Below are 18059 nucleotides of genomic sequence, written 5' to 3'. Positions count from 1 at the left end.
TTGACGGATTCATCTCTGTCTAATGATTGTGGGTTTTTTTCTTCTGTGGAATAGCTCAGAGTTCTAAAAAGCAAGTGTAAGTACTCTAATTCTTGCTGTACCGGTAGATTGCTTTGAAACTGTGAGATTTTGAAACAGTTAAGGCGTTTTGGGTTCTCAGTGTAAATTGCTTATTAGAACTGTCTCTGTTCTAAGAGATACGTTTAGCATCTCGTGTGGCAGCGGATTGTATGCAAAGGTAGATTCAGCAAATGAGGCTGTCACTGGGATGAAGTTGCTGCCTTCAAGGAATTTGGGAGGATTACTTGGGGTGACTGAGGTGGTTTTTCAGCAAGCCATTCCAGAAAGTGGAATGCTGGAATGGTAGTTGGAACTGACAGTACTCATCCTACTTCAAGTTCTAAAGGGGAAAATTTCCTCCCTTGTTTTTTTGATTTGATAGTTGGAGCAACTCTTGTGCGGCAGTAAAACGGACACTTGGGATGCAAAGACTTTAATGGAGTGTTGCAGGCCAGACCACGGTTATACACATGACAGGTAATATGGTGTTGGTCTTTTTAAAAATAAATCAATAGTAGCACTAGAAAATCTGTATTTAAATAATCTTGATATACTGTTAATCAATCTAAAAGAATGAGACATATTTGAAAATATTCCTACTGTACTGAATATTAATCTGATGCAATTATTTCAACTAGAAACAAAATAGTAATAGCTTGTACTTTTTTTTCCTCTGTAGTCGCGCAGTGAAGTATCTCTTTGAAATTCTCAGTAGCTTTGACAGTGAGCAGCAGAGACTGTTTCTTCAGTTTGTGACGGGTAGCCCTAGACTGCCTGTAGGAGGTACATTTTGTTTTATTGCATGTTGCTATATATAAAATCAGTATTGTTAATGCATTTCAGAATAAATGGATTATTTCAGTATAGGAACAAATTACTTATCTGTGTGTTTTACAGGATCACACTTGTTTGATATTTCTAGTTTCAGAAGTGGCTGGGTAGACTTCAGGTAGAATTCTCAGTCTTTGTGTTAATCCCATGGCAGGCATTCAGTCAGTTCTCTCTAGGCAAAAAACCGTTCAGAATTTAAACAAAAGTGAAAACCCTTAATACTGTATTCTAGAGGTGTGTTCAGTTATGACAACAACAAAATGATGTGTTGCTACCTGGAACCAGTTGTGTTGGTTTTTTTTGGTTGTTTTTTTTTTCCTAGAAAGAAGACAATACTAGTGTAGTGATAAAATTTAATTTCTCCCTGTTTTGAATTTCAGAATTAGATGAAAGGCAGTGAGGAGAACTGAGGAATTTGCTGTCTTTGCTAGGGACCATTATAGAACATACATTTTACCATATTCACAGCTGAACACTTTGCAAGTAAAAATTGAATTTATGTATGTGTTCTATTACTTACATCCTTTGGGCTTTGGGACTTCTTTTTTGTTAAAGAATTGACATTATAAGAAAGAGTTGACTCTTTAAAAAAAAAAAATAGAGCTCTTTTGGGGAGAGATGGTGCAGAGAGAATTGAGTGTTAGGAGAACGAAAAGCTGGAGTTAAAAAAGGTACAACTGTCATAATAATTTCTGAGAATCTTAGAAAATGTGTATGAAACCAACAAGCTTAAAAATACTGTGATTGAAATAGTATTTAACACCTGCAGAACACCAGTTTGAAAGTAGATGTGTCTAGCTTCTGTTTTTTTAATCATCTTAGAAAAGTAATCTACAGAAAGGATTTTAGACATTTTTAAGCTTGCTACATGACCTTATAAAGTCATATTCTGAACTTTTTAAAACTGAGATTAAGCTGCCAGTTATGAGATGCATGCTTCTGTCACTGTTAGGTGTTTTCAAGAGGAACAACCTTATTCTGAATGTCTTTTCTCATTAATAGGATTTCGAAGTTTGAATCCTCCGTTGACAATTGTACGCAAGACATTTGAGTCTACAGAGAATCCAGATGATTTCTTGCCCTCAGTAATGACTTGTGTGAACTATCTCAAATTGCCGGACTATTCAACTATTGAGATAATGCGTGAAAAACTGTTGATAGCTGCGAGAGAAGGGCAGCAGTCATTCCATCTTTCCTGATCACAATGAATAATGCAGTGTCTGCCTGTTACAGCAAAAGAAAAACTCATGATTCTTTTCTAACTATATCACCTGAGTCAAGGAAACGTGTTACGCCTTCTTGTTGTAGAAAAACGGCTTGCAGATTAAAAACAAAGACACTTGGTTGATATTCATTAAAGGCCCCTGTGGACTTAAAGTGATCAGGCCCTAAAAGTTGTTGTGACAAGGTTTCTTTAGCAAGTTCTTGTTTAAATTATCATTTATTTGATGAGTGAAGTTTTTAACTTGCTTTGCTGTGTGAAATTGAAAAAGGGATGTTTTTCCAGGCTGGAACAATAAATGTCGCTGTGCAGTTTAATACTGGGCTGTGTGTATCCATCTAGCTAAGTCTGAAGTTTTTCCTCCAAAGACAACTTTTGTACATAAGTACAGAAATTAAAAGACACCATGTATTTGACAAATCTAGTTTAGTAGACTAGTTCTGTGTACCCTCACCTGCCTCTAATTTTGCCCATCCTCATGGATTGTCTGATGTGCAATTCACTTGGTTCTTTTTGTGTGCAACATTCAACAATTGTTATGTTTTGGTTAGCATGGGCATTTAACTGCTCCGTGCCTCTTTCTCCGATTAAGATAATTTAAATTTTACTGAAATCAAATATATATTGTCAATATAATTCAGCCTTTGTAACTAGGTAGAACTTTTCTTATAGCATAGTTTTACTGTAGTGCTAGGATATAATGGCAACAGCCTCTACCAGTCAATGCTCTAGAGCTGTTTACACAGTGATTCAGGCAGCAAAAGCCTCTTACTAGAGGCTGGGGAGAATTATTTCTTTCATGTAGCTGAAGTCCAAGAGCTTGGGCTGGCCAGTGTGTATTGTGGTAAGGCCAGAGCATTTCGAATTGATGTAAAGTTTTTTAAAAGACAAATTAGTTGTTTCATTCCCTGTTTGAGTAAAGAGTTTTCTTGTTCTTGATCTAAGTTCCTGCTTACTTTTGTAGGTTTTTCGTTTTTTTTTCCCCTGCCCCCAGCACTAGCTTTGAACAAACAGTTCAGCCTTTGTCTTTTGACACAGATAAAGCACCTGTAAGCAATGCTCTGTCCAACTGTTTTATGTGCTGATTTCTCAAATCTGCAATAATTTACTTCATCAGGTTAATGTTTTTACCTGAATATAAATAAAAAAGTTTGCTTCACCTTTTTGTTCATAGTTTTGTACTGTATGCATAAAGTTCAATTGTGTAAATTGCTGTAATGCAAGTAAATCATCCTAAAATCTACTTGGCTAACAGCCTGCAACTTGTGGATGATTTACTGCTAAAACGAGACCTTTTAAGACCTCCAGCTTAGAGGGCAATTTTTTCTTTCTACGGGTTCAAAAAAAAGGATGATTACAAATATTCCTGAGATGTACCTGCTATAGTTCATCTCTCTGAAAACGTGATAGTTACTTATTTTTATTCAACTTTGAGAAATCAAAATTCATTTCAGTGCTTAGAAATTGTTAAATTCTGGCTCCTCAGGCTAGTCTTTTCCTTAACCTAACAATAACAAGTTTTCTTTTATCTAGCTTGAAGAACTTGTACTTCTAGACTCTATATTTCAGTACCTGTGATGGACATTCTTCCAGTGAACATGCACAGAATTACATGTGGTTGCTCATACCAGTGCCACTGAAATGTAACGCACATCTGTCATGAGCATGAGTAGAATGTGAAATCCTTGCACAGAGAACCTGATAACTGAACAGTTTCTACTACCGTATTAAAACTGAAAGAAGGCGCTTCACACTGTACATATAATAATGGTAGCGCACAGTGCGACATCATTTTTATAAAACTTTAAGGCAGTGTTTAAACTATGGACTGGTGTTTAAATTGTTCTGATAACTTGATCAAACTGAGCACAAAAAAGTGTTTATAGTGTGTGGATAGCAATTTGTTCATTTTTAAGGTTCTATATTTTAAAAAAACTGACTTGTGTAAAAAAAGAAAAAAGCTAATATTTTGCATTAAAATATCATGTGTATTGATATTTTTTTACCCATGTTGTTTCCCTCTAGAATCTGGCTTCTGCTGACTTTGAAATTTTGAGGAGTTTTCAGGTTTGATATATAGCCATTGTGTGATGCTGTTTCAGTGGGAAAATAACTTATTGGTTACCTGTTTAAAAAAGGAAGGAAAAACCCAAGTACCTGTGGTGATAATTGCCTTTTTTTGGTGCTATTGTTTTCAGCACAGACCAAGGATATAGCTGGCCTGAAAAGTGAATTGAAACCCTTTTTGGTGACACTTTGTTTCCTAACAAGGGCAGCTTTTACTGTATTAGAAGAGCAGTCTGGCTTAAAAGGTAAAGACAGTAAATCATAAAAATGAATTGTAGAGTCACAGCTCACATGACTGCAATACCTTCCTGCAAACAGAGCTGTGTTATCTAAGAGTAGGTGAGAACAAGTGAAAGGGTGGGGCAAGATCTTAGGGATTCCTCCTGTTCAGGAACTTTAGATTAAGGGAAGAACTCACCAAAATCCACTGTAGGTGTGTGCAGATGCCTGCTGAGGACTATGTAGCCCTCATGAGAACATGTAGTTGTCTTAGTACTGAACTGTTTTGTATATCTTTATAAGGTATAATAAAAGGTACAGTAAGTCTTATTTTTGAAAATAGAAGCTTTTTGTAACGTGGTAAGTTCAACTGGTTTTAGAGAACACCAGCCATCAGTTACTATTTGGGTTGAATTTGATGTTCTAAATTAACAAGAGCAGCAAAGAATCATTCACAAAAGTGTCATCCAGGCACTGACAGCTGCTTCTGAACTTGTACTGTGACTTTTTTCTTTTTTTTTTCTTGTTTATGGTGTTTGCTTTATACAGAAATCTGTTGTGTAGGGAACACTTTAGTATTGCGTCTGACATGAATTAATAAATTGTAGTGCATCTTCATATTCTGTAGGAAGATGTACAAGAATTAATTCCAAGTATGTGTAAAATCCCTATGCCCATTGCCCAACTTGATCAGACATTGAAGATTTCATGTGCAGGCTGCTTGCCTAATTTAGTTACCTAGATTCTTCCTCTCTTCCTTCTTTCCCTTCAGCCATGTGTGGTGTGCGTTGTTGTTGTTGTGTGTGTTTTTGTTTGTTTTTTGTGGGTTTATTTTGTTGTTGGTTGGTTGGTGTTGTGTGTTTTTTTTCTCTTTTGTGTCTCCCTTGAGTTCTCCTCTGTTAAGACGGGCAGAGACTGAGGAAATTCCGAGCACCTGTATCACTTGTGCCCTCTTTGGCTGCTGCTGGAGGTAGGTCTGTCATCTGTGGAGCTTCTGGACCCTGTCCCACCTGTTTTCAGCAACCTGTCTGCAAACGAGTAGTACCAGTTCCCGTCATCTGCAAAGCCTGTACCTCTGCAGAGGGCTTTCTAGCAGGAAATCTAAAGTTGACCTGACTTCAGGGATAATCGTGCCTTGTTTTTAATGCAAACATTCCTCCCTGAAGTCAAAATGCTATTCTATAGCTAACACTGTTGGCAGAATGGGGAAAAATATATATTTGAGATGGATTACAACAAAAAGTCTGGAAGGGGTTGAGAAAATGTAACTGGTAGTTGAGCCTTTTCAGGAGTTTTTGTTTCTTCCTCCCGCTTTGCTTTCCTAGTTTCTTGATAGCTTGACCTGGAGAACCTCTATGCCATGTGATCGTTCTGTGATTTTTGCAGGAATTTCACAGCTGTGTGGTTTCAACTTGCTGTATCTTTCGCGATGCATTGTGTTTTTAATAACTTTTTCCCAGACAAGTGTAGTTGGTTGCCCCAAGAGTATCAGAAGTCACCCCCCCAGTGCCCTCAGCACAACCGCGTCAGCTGCCCAGGCACAGCAGGTTAATGCATGTTTACACAGCAGATAGTCACAGCCAGCAGAGGTATGACATCTGTTTCCTAATGGGATGGCTCAAGGAATAATTGCTTCAGTGGATGGGGGCAGAGGATGCCCTTAGAGGAACACAGTCTCTTTCTCTCCAGGTTCTGCAGCGTGCATGTGTTGATCAGACATCCAGCTGCTTTTGGGGGTGGAGCAGGAACAGGTCTTGAGTCCCTTTCTTTGCTGTGTGTGTCTGGGGATTTGTGAAATCTTGAACTGTGAACAGATGATCTGGGTGGAGGGGGAATGGTGAAGATGCATCCAGTATTTTCAAGGCACTGAATTAAAGTTTCTGATAGCTTTACATCTCGTTTGGCAGCAGCTTATGCAAGCCTGGTTCAAAGAGGAAAACAAACATACACACCCTAAAAGGAGTAATAAGAAACTGTGCACTTCCACCCTCCCAACCCCGTCACACCCCCCAGAAAAAAAAGGGGAAGGGGGAATTCCTAACTCTTGTGACATCTTCTGTATTTCAGAAGGAATCTGTCCAGTTCGAGCTGTATGCAGCATGTTGGGGTAAAGCGACAAGCGTGTTATGGATTTGATTTTTGGTGTGTTTTGGTTTGTTTTGGGTTTTGGTCCTGTCTGTCTCCATCACTCTTCTAATATTAGGCTGTGGCTATTGCTAGGACCCCATTAAGGTAAGCCTAAACCAGATATACTCTTACATACTGAAAACCAAGGCAGGTGGATGCTATAGAGATACTTAAAAATGCTGTAGTTATCCCATCTCAACAGCTGTTTCCCAAATGTACAACTGAGAGAAAGGCAGAGAGAAAAGAGAATTAAATTTAATGAACTGTCTATAGAGCACTCCTGGTTGCCACCCGCTTTTAACTGTCCTGGATGATGGGATCCTACAGGAAGGGAAAACACAGGGGTTTTAGACTTTTGCCCTACTGTGGAAAACTGCTGCAAATTATGCATTAGCATCAGAATTTGTGGTAAATAGCTATTCAACAATTTTTTTTTGGTGGCATTTAACTCAGGAGCTAGACATTATGGACTTCTGCTTCATTGCTTTGTCTGTCCTCCCATTCTTTGGTTCCCTTCTCTTCCCATGGCCTCTTCCGGCTGCTTCCTATAGTGGATGAGGTTAAGTATTGAAAGCATTTAGTGTAATTGTTTCTGATAGAATCAGAGTACATTTCACACATATTTGATAAAGTGCATGCTTTCAGGGAAGACACAACTTGAATTGATGCTTTGTAGTAAGTGAAATGGGCCATAGGAGTATAACTTGTATTTAGTTAAATGTAGTCTAGTTTAGGAGGTCTCTGAGCTACAAGTGAAAGAAAACAATATTTAGGGCAAATATCAGGTATATGGCTTTATTATTCCTTTAGCTGCTATTCAAGGAATTCTAGGCTAAATATAGGCCTGCTCTGACTGCAGCTCTTAAGACTTCTATGTAGGCACCTCTTCATCAGGCAGGTGGTGCAAGCAGTGATCCAGAAGCAGGTAGCCAGTCTAGGGGGTAGCACTTTATTTCCCAGCCTCCTCTTACAATTCTTTTTCACAGACTACTTGTATGTATTGAACTTGTCAAGATGTTGGCTAAAAAATGAACATTTCCTACCTGATTACTTCTTTCCTGAAGCCAATGTTTCCCACAATCCTATTGTTTGTGCTATGCTTCTCAAACAAATGGTATTTAACTTTTTTGTCTTCACTTAGTAGCTTGGCATGCTTAATTTACTGAAAGTACTGATGTTACTAATGATTCAGAAAGGTCTCCCGCAGTTTTGTTATTTGCTTTGCAAAGGAACAAGCCTTATTCTGGGACACGAAGTAGAAATACTATTCAAAAAGAGGGAGGAAAAAAGTCACTTGAAATGGTTATTGAACTGCAAAATAATCCCACCTTTAGTAACAGTGAATTCTAAGACTGTTAATTCCTGGTTTATGGTCAGCAGTATCAGCTTCTGCTAGAGACCAGGGACCAGAGACGGGGAGAAACGGGCTGGAGAGCAGCCCAGGCTGCGTCAGGGACGGGATGGTTCCGCTCAGCTTCATACCCACAAAAGGATTGTGCAGCCTCTCTGCACTTTTTCAAGAACAAACTGGATAAATCTGTTCTTTTTACTACAATATATTGCAGCTCTAAAATTGGCTGTCTTCAGAATTTGAAGTCAAAACTGCATGTGGGCATCTACTAATGACTGCAAATGAGAAAAAATTGATACGCATCTTAAGCAGTCTTGTACTACATCAGTCCTATCAATTTAAGTAAGTTCAATAGGAGAAATTTACATGCAGAGAGTAAGGTTTTCTAAATTTTCCAATAAAATGAATGGAAATAAGGGTCTTTGCAGCTGCAGATTATGAGTAGTCTCTACTTCAGAGGACTTTGCTTCAGCTGACTGGAAATTACAGGCCTTAATTACTTCCAATTTCCTTAAAAGGGTTGTAACTTTCAAAAGTTTTTCTTGCATCTTATTTCTATTGTTAATATTGAGTGAAGTAGCATTTACCTGTGTTCAGAAGCTGTTACATCTGTGTTCACCTCTGTCCCAGCACGAAGCTGGTCTTCCAGTATAAGCAGTTAACATGACTTGGCAGCAATTATGGAGAGTTGCTGAAATTCCATATTCAGGATTTTCAAGAGAGAGCAGTTCTCACAGATAGTAACCAAAAATAACATCCCGGAAACTGACGAAAAATTGGAAGATTAGGTAGAACTACCAATGTGAAATGCAAAATACAGGAAAAAGTTCTGCTCCCATCCCATATACAGAATTTGAAAAATGAGTATGGATAGGTGAATGACCAAAAGGGTGCTGTGTATGTCCATGGTGATCCTCAAGAATGTCCATGATCATGTTATATAAGTGATGTTCTGTCTTGCTACTTTTTAGTAATATGTACCTTCCAGATGAATTTTTCTACCCAAATGAATTTTCTACCAACAGCTCCCTGTGAAGTTTATGGATTAATTTAAACTTGATCCTGTAAAATGTATGGGCGAAGGAATAAAGATGCGATTTGACATCAGGTGCATGTTTTTCTGAAACCGTTGTAAATTCCAGCTGTCAATAACATTTGATATTGTTTTTGACAGCTGTGGGGTGCCTGATTAAGTTGATACAGGTCCTGTATGTCCATAACAGCGTAAAGAGAAAAAGGCGTAGTAAGAAGCTTCCAATTAGCTGAGATCAAATAGGATTTCACTTTGTGTATCAGTTACTTGGTTAGAGGTATTTACAGACTCACCAAGCAATCTTTAATGCAGTTCCAGAGAAAAACATCTGTCTTGTGAATGACAGTGAAACAATGACAGGAGTTGAAGCTCAGAAAGACAGCATGTTCCTGCAGCATCAGGGACATCCATGGCTCGTGATCGAACACTGACACTCAGAGCTATGGTCTGAGTTGGTCTCTTTTCTAGCAATATTGATCTCTTAGATAAATTATTTACGTTTTTCAAAAGTGGAAGTAATGCATGAGTTGCATTAGGAAGGCAGAGTGGGCAACTTTACAACAAATCCTTCAATGTGACTGTGGACGTAGCGTTAGTAATAAAATAGGGGGAGACTGTACAGTACCAGCTTCATACATTACTTTTATCCTCTACTATCCTTGTTATTGTTGCTACATACCTTACAATTACTGCCTCCATTCTTGGTTTCCTATTTTTGTCCTTTCACAACTTATTTTTCAGTGATCTTGAACACATTCAACTGCTAGCTTCACACTGATGGACATGTTTTATCCTTCTGTGCTGGAGCAGACTATTTCTGACCAAATTCTAATCTTGATTTTAAAACTGCTGATGCTCAGCTGCTTAATATGTGTAAGTTCAAAATAAGGCTTTTAATAATTCTTCCAATATTTTTTTTTAATGTAACCATCCTTCCTGTCAGTCTGGCCTCAAATATTTGATTTTTCTGTTATTTCTTGTAGGAGACCTACCTCCTTGGGTTATTAATGAAAAATGCATCTGTTTACACCTGAATCAACATGAAGATCAGAATAACACATAATACTATGTAATTGTTTTTCACACTTCATGTTACGTTCATATAGTTCTAAAAGGTGTTAAGAAATCTAGACTTATTTGCTTTGTATTACACAATATCAGCAAGACAGCTTTCCAAAGAGCAAATCTGTACCTTTCATTCAGTTTTTATGGTAAAATCACTCCCAGTGCACTGTGGTCCTCTTACTTGGCTAAGGCCATTGATTAAATTTACCAGCAAATTCAAGTTAAGCACTTTTATATGGATCTTGCCTCATTTTTCATTTATTGCAGCTCCAGAGCAACAAGGATGAGCTATTTTCCATTTGCTGCTGGGCAGGATGCAGCAAGGAAACACACCACGCTGCAGCTTTTCTAAACAGTGCGGTGTTTGCCAGACACTGAGCTGCAACAGCTGTGCCTGTGGCTGAGGCTGTCAAAGGCATGACACAGATTGCCACGTTATTTCTGCCATGTGCCTTTTGTTTTGTTGTGGTGGTGGTGTTTTGTTTTTAAGCACTTAATATCTTGCCTTTTTGACTATGGAGAACAGAAAAAAGATTGTGGCAGTGGAAAACCAGACACCATGAGATTTATCACTTTCTCTATATGCAGTCAAAGACAGCACTTTGGTCATCAAGTTCACAGTTTGTGTATCTTTATTTTAAAATCTTCAGTAAACTTGCCAGTATCAGTAGCTCTGTTCCTTTGCTTTTTCATAATTACGTTTGTTTGGGTTTTGAGGGGTTGGTTGGTTTTTGGTTTGTTTGCTTTTCAGAATTGGTAATTGCTGAGGAAAGGAACAGTTTGCTTTAAAGTGGTCAACACCTTGACACTGTCTTCTGCAAAACCAGCCTTCCTCCAAAAAGCAGAATCTTCCTTTACAGAGGTATCACCTAATGCAAAAACACTTGCCTGATAAAGGCAATCTGTAGCAATGCAGCACACACCAAAAGTGTGTGTATTAGGTGTTGAGATAACTAGATATATATCTTTGAGATAGCATGCCAAGTTTTTAATGACTTAAATTTCTCATTACTTGAGCAAAAACCTATGTGCTAGGGGCTTCAGTAAGTGCCTCTCTATTCTGGAGAATCCTGTAAGCACACTTGATTTCCTTGTAGTTCATAGACAAAAAAAAAATCTTTACAGAAAACAAAAAGTAAAGCTGAATGTGGAACACAAATGAATGATTCTGCATTTCCTATTTTGAGTTACCGACTCGTTAAACCATGTAAGAGCACGAACTTTATCGCCACTTATGGAGCTAAGCAAGAAGATAGTAAGAACAGATAAATTGCTGTTGCTCTGTTTTTATACTAGACCACTGGATAGCGTGAGTACTTGTCACTGCTGTATTAATAATAAAATGTCTGGTGTGTAGCCGTAAAGATGAAAGTAGCTGCTTACTGTTTTTAGTACTGTAGTTTTCTATAATTTTTGTGGTTTCAGAAACATAAACTATTAACATAATTTATTCACCCAGAACTGAAAGAAAAGGGAGTAATTCCACTCACTAGTGTTATGTAGGATCTGCCAACCTGCTGAAAGCCAGGTCAACATATTCAAGTTACTCCCCAAGATTTTTTTTCTGTTGAGGTATGTTATGTCCTAAATATTTCTGTCTAAAGATCTCAAAAACAGAGTCATTGTAGTACTAAGGCATAGATTAAGGATGTCTGTACTTTGTGCTTCCAAGTCCCAAAACACATCCAAGGCGCAAGTGATACAGCCATCTTTGTGTAGTACTGCAACTGACCTAGTAAACGCTTACCAGACAGTACCTATCCTGCTATGAAAAGCAATTAAGAATCTTTATTTATATTTGCATTAGTAATGCATTTCATATCAGGTATTAGATTTGTTTGTTTTAACTTTGTGTATGTGACATTTACAGAGTCTGGCATTTATTTCTGAAGATTTTTATGGTATAAGGGAAAGCCCACATAATTTTGGTCTATTCCCTATGCAGTTTTTACAGGCCCGCAGTAAGCTGAAGATATTGCGTGTTTCCTCAGAAACCAGTAATTGTTAATACATCTGCCTAAAGAAAAGGTATTTGCAGTGGCTGTAAGCGGATAAATGGTGAGTATCCAAGTTCTGTTGCCATGAAATGTCCGTGTGAGCTATAGCACATTAGTCTTAATAAATACGATGACAAAAATGTTCAGTTTATCTGAAAGCACATTAACAAATGGAAGTAAAAATGCTATGTAAATGACTCTGAGAGCATGTAATTCTTTAGCCTGCGAGAGAAAAATAAAGCTAGATCCAGTGGAGGACTGATTAAACCAGATTATTCAGATTAAAATGATGATTTAAGTTGTTCAGAAAAATGTACCTAGGGTCTTCATCACTTGTGGTCTTCGAATAAAGATTGGATACTGTAATTTCTAGTCTTAACATAAAATAAATGAGAGAGGTTCTTTATGTGGGAGGCGCAATGAAAATTGCCCCAGAACTGTCTTAAAATATTGCCACTTTGTTTTCAAAAGGTTTGAAGAAATAGTGGTTACACTATAGAACAGGCTGTCATTAACTCTGACCAGTCCACATCCGCTCCCTCTGCAAGTGGCACTGACACTGTGGATCTGTTGAGTCTCCTTTTCCCTGACTTTAAATTGGTGTTAACAACACACACATTGCACAGTGTCCCCCTTTCACTGTAAGTGCCTATTCATATTGGCTTCACTGATTTCTCATAAATAGTGCATACGATATTTATTCTTAGTTGTTATAGAATTTTGAGCCTGATTGTTTTCTATATTAATCTTTATTATTGCATAAGTCAGTAGTTCAGAGCTGTAGGATGAATTTTCTGCATATTAGTGGCTTCCTCTAGGATGTTAGGCAAGAATCCAACTTGATGGTCAGGTGTCTGAATAGCTTAGAATCTGGGCTGGAGCCTGAGCTGTAAAATGGGGATAATATCACTTCTTTACCTCAGCAGAGGGTGGTGAGTCACGATCAGCACTAAGTTAAATGGGAGCCTGAAGAGTCAACCTGCAAAGGAATCAAGGTATTTTGTGGATCCACTTTATATACGTGCCTTATTTATTTGAAAGAAATGTGTAGGGAGAGAATTAAACTGACATTGCAATCTTGGACTGAGCCATAATCTACTCTTACAAACTGTGTGCAAGAGAATGCAGATTAAAAAGGCGACATTTGGAATCTAGTGAGGGTGATGTTACTAGAGCAATAATAAATGGAAAACATGAAAAGAAATGAATACTGAAAAAAAGACTCTAAAGAATAATGGCATAAAAAGAAAAAACAAAATCGCCACCATCAAAACCTACCAAAACAAACCACATAAATTCAGTTTTGTATGAAATTTTATGTTGAAATTAAAACAATGAAAGCTGTTCTCTATTTAGCATATATTTACTGCTGGCTGCTGCCTTGAGAATCACAGGGGCTGGCCCTTTTGTGACCACCTACCAACCAAAAGCATCCCTTTTTTTCTTTAGTGCACAGGAAGAATAATAATGAGAAACATTAAGCCTTAAAACCTTTCTCTAGCTTACCTTATGATTTGCCTTTTTTTGTTTTCCTTCTGTTACCTTCAGGTAAAATGTCTATTTATATTTTATTTATCCTTCTCCTCTGTACAGCTTTTGATGTGTAAGGTTTTCCAGTCAACCAGAATATAGACCTCAAGGTTCTCTGCCATATGCACCTTGAAATTCATAGAAATAAGAAGTCTTTTACTTATTGGATATAAAAATAAAAATAGCTCTTCTTTCAAGTTCTCATGGCCAAATAGTTGTTCTAAAAGTTGTTGTATTAAGCACATCATTTGGATTAATGAAATGTCTATGTAAATTCTAAGATATTTAAAATAATACTGACATAGATTCTATGCTTTGCACTTGCTCTGTTTCTTTGACTAAAAATTACTGTCTGTATAAATGATATATTATAAATTACTTTTTAATCTTTACCGAAATCGTAGTCACATCAGGTCATTATTTGAAAGCCTAAGTCATGGCTTTAGAATAGAGTGGAAGAGTGTAAATATCAAACCCCATATGTTCTTCTTTAATTATTTTACTGTATGTATGTCATTGGATTGAAACACCTTGAGCTACAGTTGTGTTAGTTCCTTCCAACATCTGTTTTGTGGTATTACCTTCCGAGAGGCTTTTCAAACAAGCTCCCTAGAAGTTGATGCCAACTTGGAGTAAGTATGCAGGACTTTCCTCAGTGTAGGTTTATCTGCTTAAAGTAAGTCCAGATCAGTCTTTCTGTAAGATGAATTTCAGTACAGTAATAATTGCTGTAGGGTCACACAGCACGGTGATTAAAAAAACATGTGTATAAAAAGCACATATTTGCTGCAAAAGTATCTTGTTTCACATTGTGTACAGTTTTTTTGGTGAAAGGTGCAGCAATTATTGAGACAAATTTTCTGGCAAGTTTTAGAGAAAGATATTTCTTAAATAGCTCGCAGTTATTTTGTTTGTGAGACAACTATGCTGTGTAGAGGTATGGATGAATTTTAGTCCATTGTTCAAAAAATATATAATCAATACATTGGATGAGGATTGGATGATCACAGTTCCTGTGAGCCAGACAAATAGGTGAAGATGTGGGAAATACTACTGCTCCTGCATTGTCTGTGTGACACTGATGAAAGTGGCACAATGGATTTTCACAGCACAGGTTTTTTTTGTGCTCTCCAATATGAGAGTTTAACTTCTGCTCTATGGAGAAGAATCACAGTCCAGACACTGTCCAGAAAAGGCTCAACACAGTAACTATCTCATCCTATACTAGTAAAGAAAAAGGTAACTAATAGTAGATCGTTTTAAAAGTATTCATCAATATTTACAGAAAAGATCATTGTTGTTGTGGGGGGACACTTAAAGCATAAAACTTTCTCTTAAGAAATCACAGGGATTTTTGTTCCTCACTAAATATTTAATCAGAAGAGATGAAAAGATCTCTGCAAAATTTTCTTCAAGCCACTAGAGGATGAGTACTTCTCCATCAAAACAAATAGTTAAGCACTAATGTAGCTTATCTAAAACACACTAGGAAGCTATTAGACTGGTAATACAATTCAAATTCTAGCGAGTGTATATGAAGCAGACAGTTTGAATCCTTATTAAATACTGAGATTAGTAATTTGTTTATGGAAAGCTGACTATAAAATTATTTAAACTATGCATATTGAAACATTAAAATGCATAAAAAGATACAGCATTTTGGAAAATCACTAGCTAATTAGGTAAACATAATATTTTCTTTTGTGCAGTTAAATATTTCCTTATGAAATCGGCAATTATAATGCAAACATTGCTTATATATTCTGTAAAATGCTAAGGAAACTCATGTAATATAGTTATGCCAAATCTGACTCAGAACACTGTGTTTATGTCCTACTCTGGTTGACTATCTTGTTTTTAAAGTTGTTCTCTTCTTTAAATACCATGCTACTACCTCACAGAATTCATTATCTGATCTAGCTGTTAGCCTTGAAGCCGTCTTTTTCCAATACTTTTCTATATTGTCTTACTACTAAAAAGCATCAGACCTAGACCAGAACTCCACCAGAATTACTGAATCCTTTGGGGTACCAAGAACAATTAAAAAATAGGGGCACTACTTAAGCAGTCAAGTCAGACATCCTGTTTGTTCTGAGGGTTGGTCAGCTGGTGAACACAACATCAGCCAGGAAAAGTGCTTGAGCAGACAGAAAGGTGGGTCAGGTTGGAGAGTAGAACACCTTTTCAGATTGTCTGGTTCTGATGATTTGTTCTCCAAGAGGTATAGAGAACTGGCCAAAGCTAGTTACTAACATCTGTCTTTGACAACGTATATGCAAGGGTGAAGTCCTAGGAGACTGGGAAAGGACAAACATTTTTATTGAGAAGGAAGATGGAGAGCTACTTTAATGTTAAATGCTGCAGCAACTTGGGATATATATACAAGTTCTTTCAAAGCACTTGGAAGATAACAAGGACACAAATAGAAGCTTCTGTGGACTTACTAAGAACAAATCATGACAAATCAAATTATTTTATTGTAGAACAAGGCCACGACTCTTGTGAATGGAATAGAATGAACAGTTACTGTAACTTGACATGGGCATGGCATTTGCCATTGCTTTCCACTACATTCTTAAAAACAAGCTTAGCAAATGAATAAAAATGTTTCTTACAGTTGCAAAGTTGGTTGGAAAAAACCCACACTTCAACAACAGTAAGTAGTATTTCAGTTTCAAATTGTGAGAATGTTTTCCAAGTTCCGAGATTTCACTGTGCCAGAGCATTTGATAACCATCAGTAAAGAAAAGATGAACTGGTTGGGTCAGTCCAGCAGGGTTTTTTTTGGTCTCAACATGTGAAGGGCTCTGATGAAGTATTGGTTGAAAAAGTAACCTTAAGGGAAGTTGGAAAATAAATTAATAACCTCATTCAGATATATATAACTACTTTTTTTTAATTATTATTACCACAGTGCCTAAAACCTGTAGTAAACATTGGAACCCACTGTTGTCTAGGGGGAAGTAGATTAGCCCAGTGTGACTGAAGGGCTCAGTCTGGAGCTCAGGCCTGGGCCAGGATGGGGCAGTGGATGGAGCTGGGGCAGCTGCTGCCAGGGGGGGATGGAAAATGGGGCTCCTGGGGTGCTGGAGGAGCAGTGACAGATCCCTTCAGCCTGTATGTAGAGATCTGGGGTCATGTTCAGGCTGCTAGAAACCCTGATGAATTTTCAGTTCCATTAGCATCACCATTTATTTCTACAGGTTTCAGCTGTATGTGAAGTGCAAAGGTTTATAAGGTGTAGCACGCTGCTGTCATCTGTGCTCCTGCAACCCTGTGACCAAGATGTGAAAAGTCGTTAGATTTAAATACTTAGTCCTTGTAGAAGCAAATGGATAGAAGGTCAGAAAATGTGTATTATCATCCTGCTGTCAACTGATTTACACATTCTGTACCTTAGTTCCAACCAGAGGCAGTTAAAAAATCCACAGAAGGCTGGTAAAATATCTAGAGCTGATTTTTAAAAGTAGCTTATAACCTTAGTGGGGCAAACATGCAGCTTTTCTTGTGGTATGAGCAATGACAAGATTAATTTTTATGCTTTTCATCTGCTGCTACTTTGGTCTTAATACAATTTCAAAGTAATTATCAGCAGGTTCCACTTGTGAGGCAGCAGCTGCTGCCGGCTCCTGAACAACGAGTTTCTCTGTCAGGTTGTGTGTCTGACCGAGGGCAGTGCTTGCTGCCCGGCCGAGCGCTGTGGCGCTGTCCCTGACTCCCGCCGCGACAACCGGGGGCCCTGGCGGCTCCGGCCCGCTCCCGTTCCAGCGCAGCGCTGGTCCCCGTGCCCGCACGGCTCGGCGCAGCCCGGCCACCGTTCCCACGCCCAGGGAAGATGGGCGCGGTTGGGGCCGCATCCCTGTCCACTCAGACATGAGCCAAGCCATGGCTCTAGGCACGAAATAACATCGGCCTCGCTGCCCCTGGCCGCGCCCCCCGCGCCGCTGCTCACCCCGCCCGGCTGCCGCTTCTCCCGGGCCCGGAGCGCTGCGGGCGGGCGGCTGCCCCCTGCCGGTCCGCGGCGGCGCGGCTGGCGGCTCCTCCCAGCCCAGTCCCCGCCCTTACGTTGCCCGGGGAACGGGGGTAGGGAGCAGCCGGGCGGCCGCTGCTTCCATCCCATCCTCTCCCAGCCGGTACCCGCAGCGGAGCAGCACCCGCACGCCCCGCCGCCATGCCCCGAGCCGCCCCGCTCCTCCTGCTCCTGCTCGCCCTCGCCCAGCGCCGCGCCTGCCTTCCCGGGCCGGCTACCGCCGCGCCCTCCGGCCGGGACCCCTGCCTCAGCCAGCCCTGCCGCAACAACGGCACCTGCTCGCCGGTGCCGGCCCGGGGCCTCGCCGCGCCCCGCCGCCTCCAGCTGCTGCCGCCCCAGCCGCCGGGCGCCTACAGCTGCGCCTGCCCCGCGGGGGTCACCGGCACCTACTGCCAGGTAAGGGGCGCGCCGAGAGCGCCCCGTGTGCCCCTCCCGGGTGCCACCACCTCAGCGCGTCCCTCCTGCCCTGCGTCCTTGTGCCCGTCCGTGTCCTTGGGTGTCCCCGCTCGGTCTGCGGCTGGCTCCCT

The 18059-nt window shown here is 39.5% G+C and overlaps 3 protein-coding genes across 10 annotated transcripts in view; 2 read left to right on the top strand and 1 right to left on the bottom strand.

Annotated features, from left to right (window-relative positions):
- TRIP12 (thyroid hormone receptor interactor 12) overlaps window positions 1-3272 on the top strand; it is an 80279-nt gene extending 77007 nt beyond the window's left edge. For all 6 annotated transcript variants that reach the window (XM_065844230.2, XM_065844229.2, XM_071812507.1 and 3 more), the window contains 3 exons: window positions 443-537; window positions 740-843; window positions 1894-3272. In XM_065844230.2, coding sequence (XP_065700302.1) covers window positions 443-537; window positions 740-843; window positions 1894-2090 — 396 coding nt within the window. In that variant the 3' untranslated portion in view covers window positions 2091-3272. The remainder of the gene's footprint in view (window positions 1-442; window positions 538-739; window positions 844-1893) is intronic.
- Window positions 1-18059, bottom strand: part of RASA2 (RAS p21 protein activator 2) — a 423219-nt gene that overhangs the window by 223608 nt on the left and 181552 nt on the right. The window lies entirely within an intron of this gene.
- The window catches only part of DNER (delta/notch like EGF repeat containing), a 113921-nt gene continuing 113429 nt past the window's right edge, over window positions 17568-18059 (top strand). For all 3 annotated transcript variants that reach the window (XM_071812504.1, XM_065845098.2, XM_065845097.2), the window contains exon 1: window positions 17568-17928. In XM_071812504.1, coding sequence (XP_071668605.1) covers window positions 17674-17928 — 255 coding nt within the window. In that variant the 5' untranslated portion in view covers window positions 17568-17673. The remainder of the gene's footprint in view (window positions 17929-18059) is intronic.

This window comes from Patagioenas fasciata, chromosome 9 (assembly GCF_037038585.1).
Source record: "Patagioenas fasciata isolate bPatFas1 chromosome 9, bPatFas1.hap1, whole genome shotgun sequence".
In the NCBI taxonomy this organism is placed as follows: Eukaryota; Metazoa; Chordata; class Aves; order Columbiformes; family Columbidae; genus Patagioenas; species Patagioenas fasciata.
The sequence above is the reverse complement of the archived record's forward strand: the minus strand, read 5'-3'. Positions and strand labels throughout refer to the sequence as shown.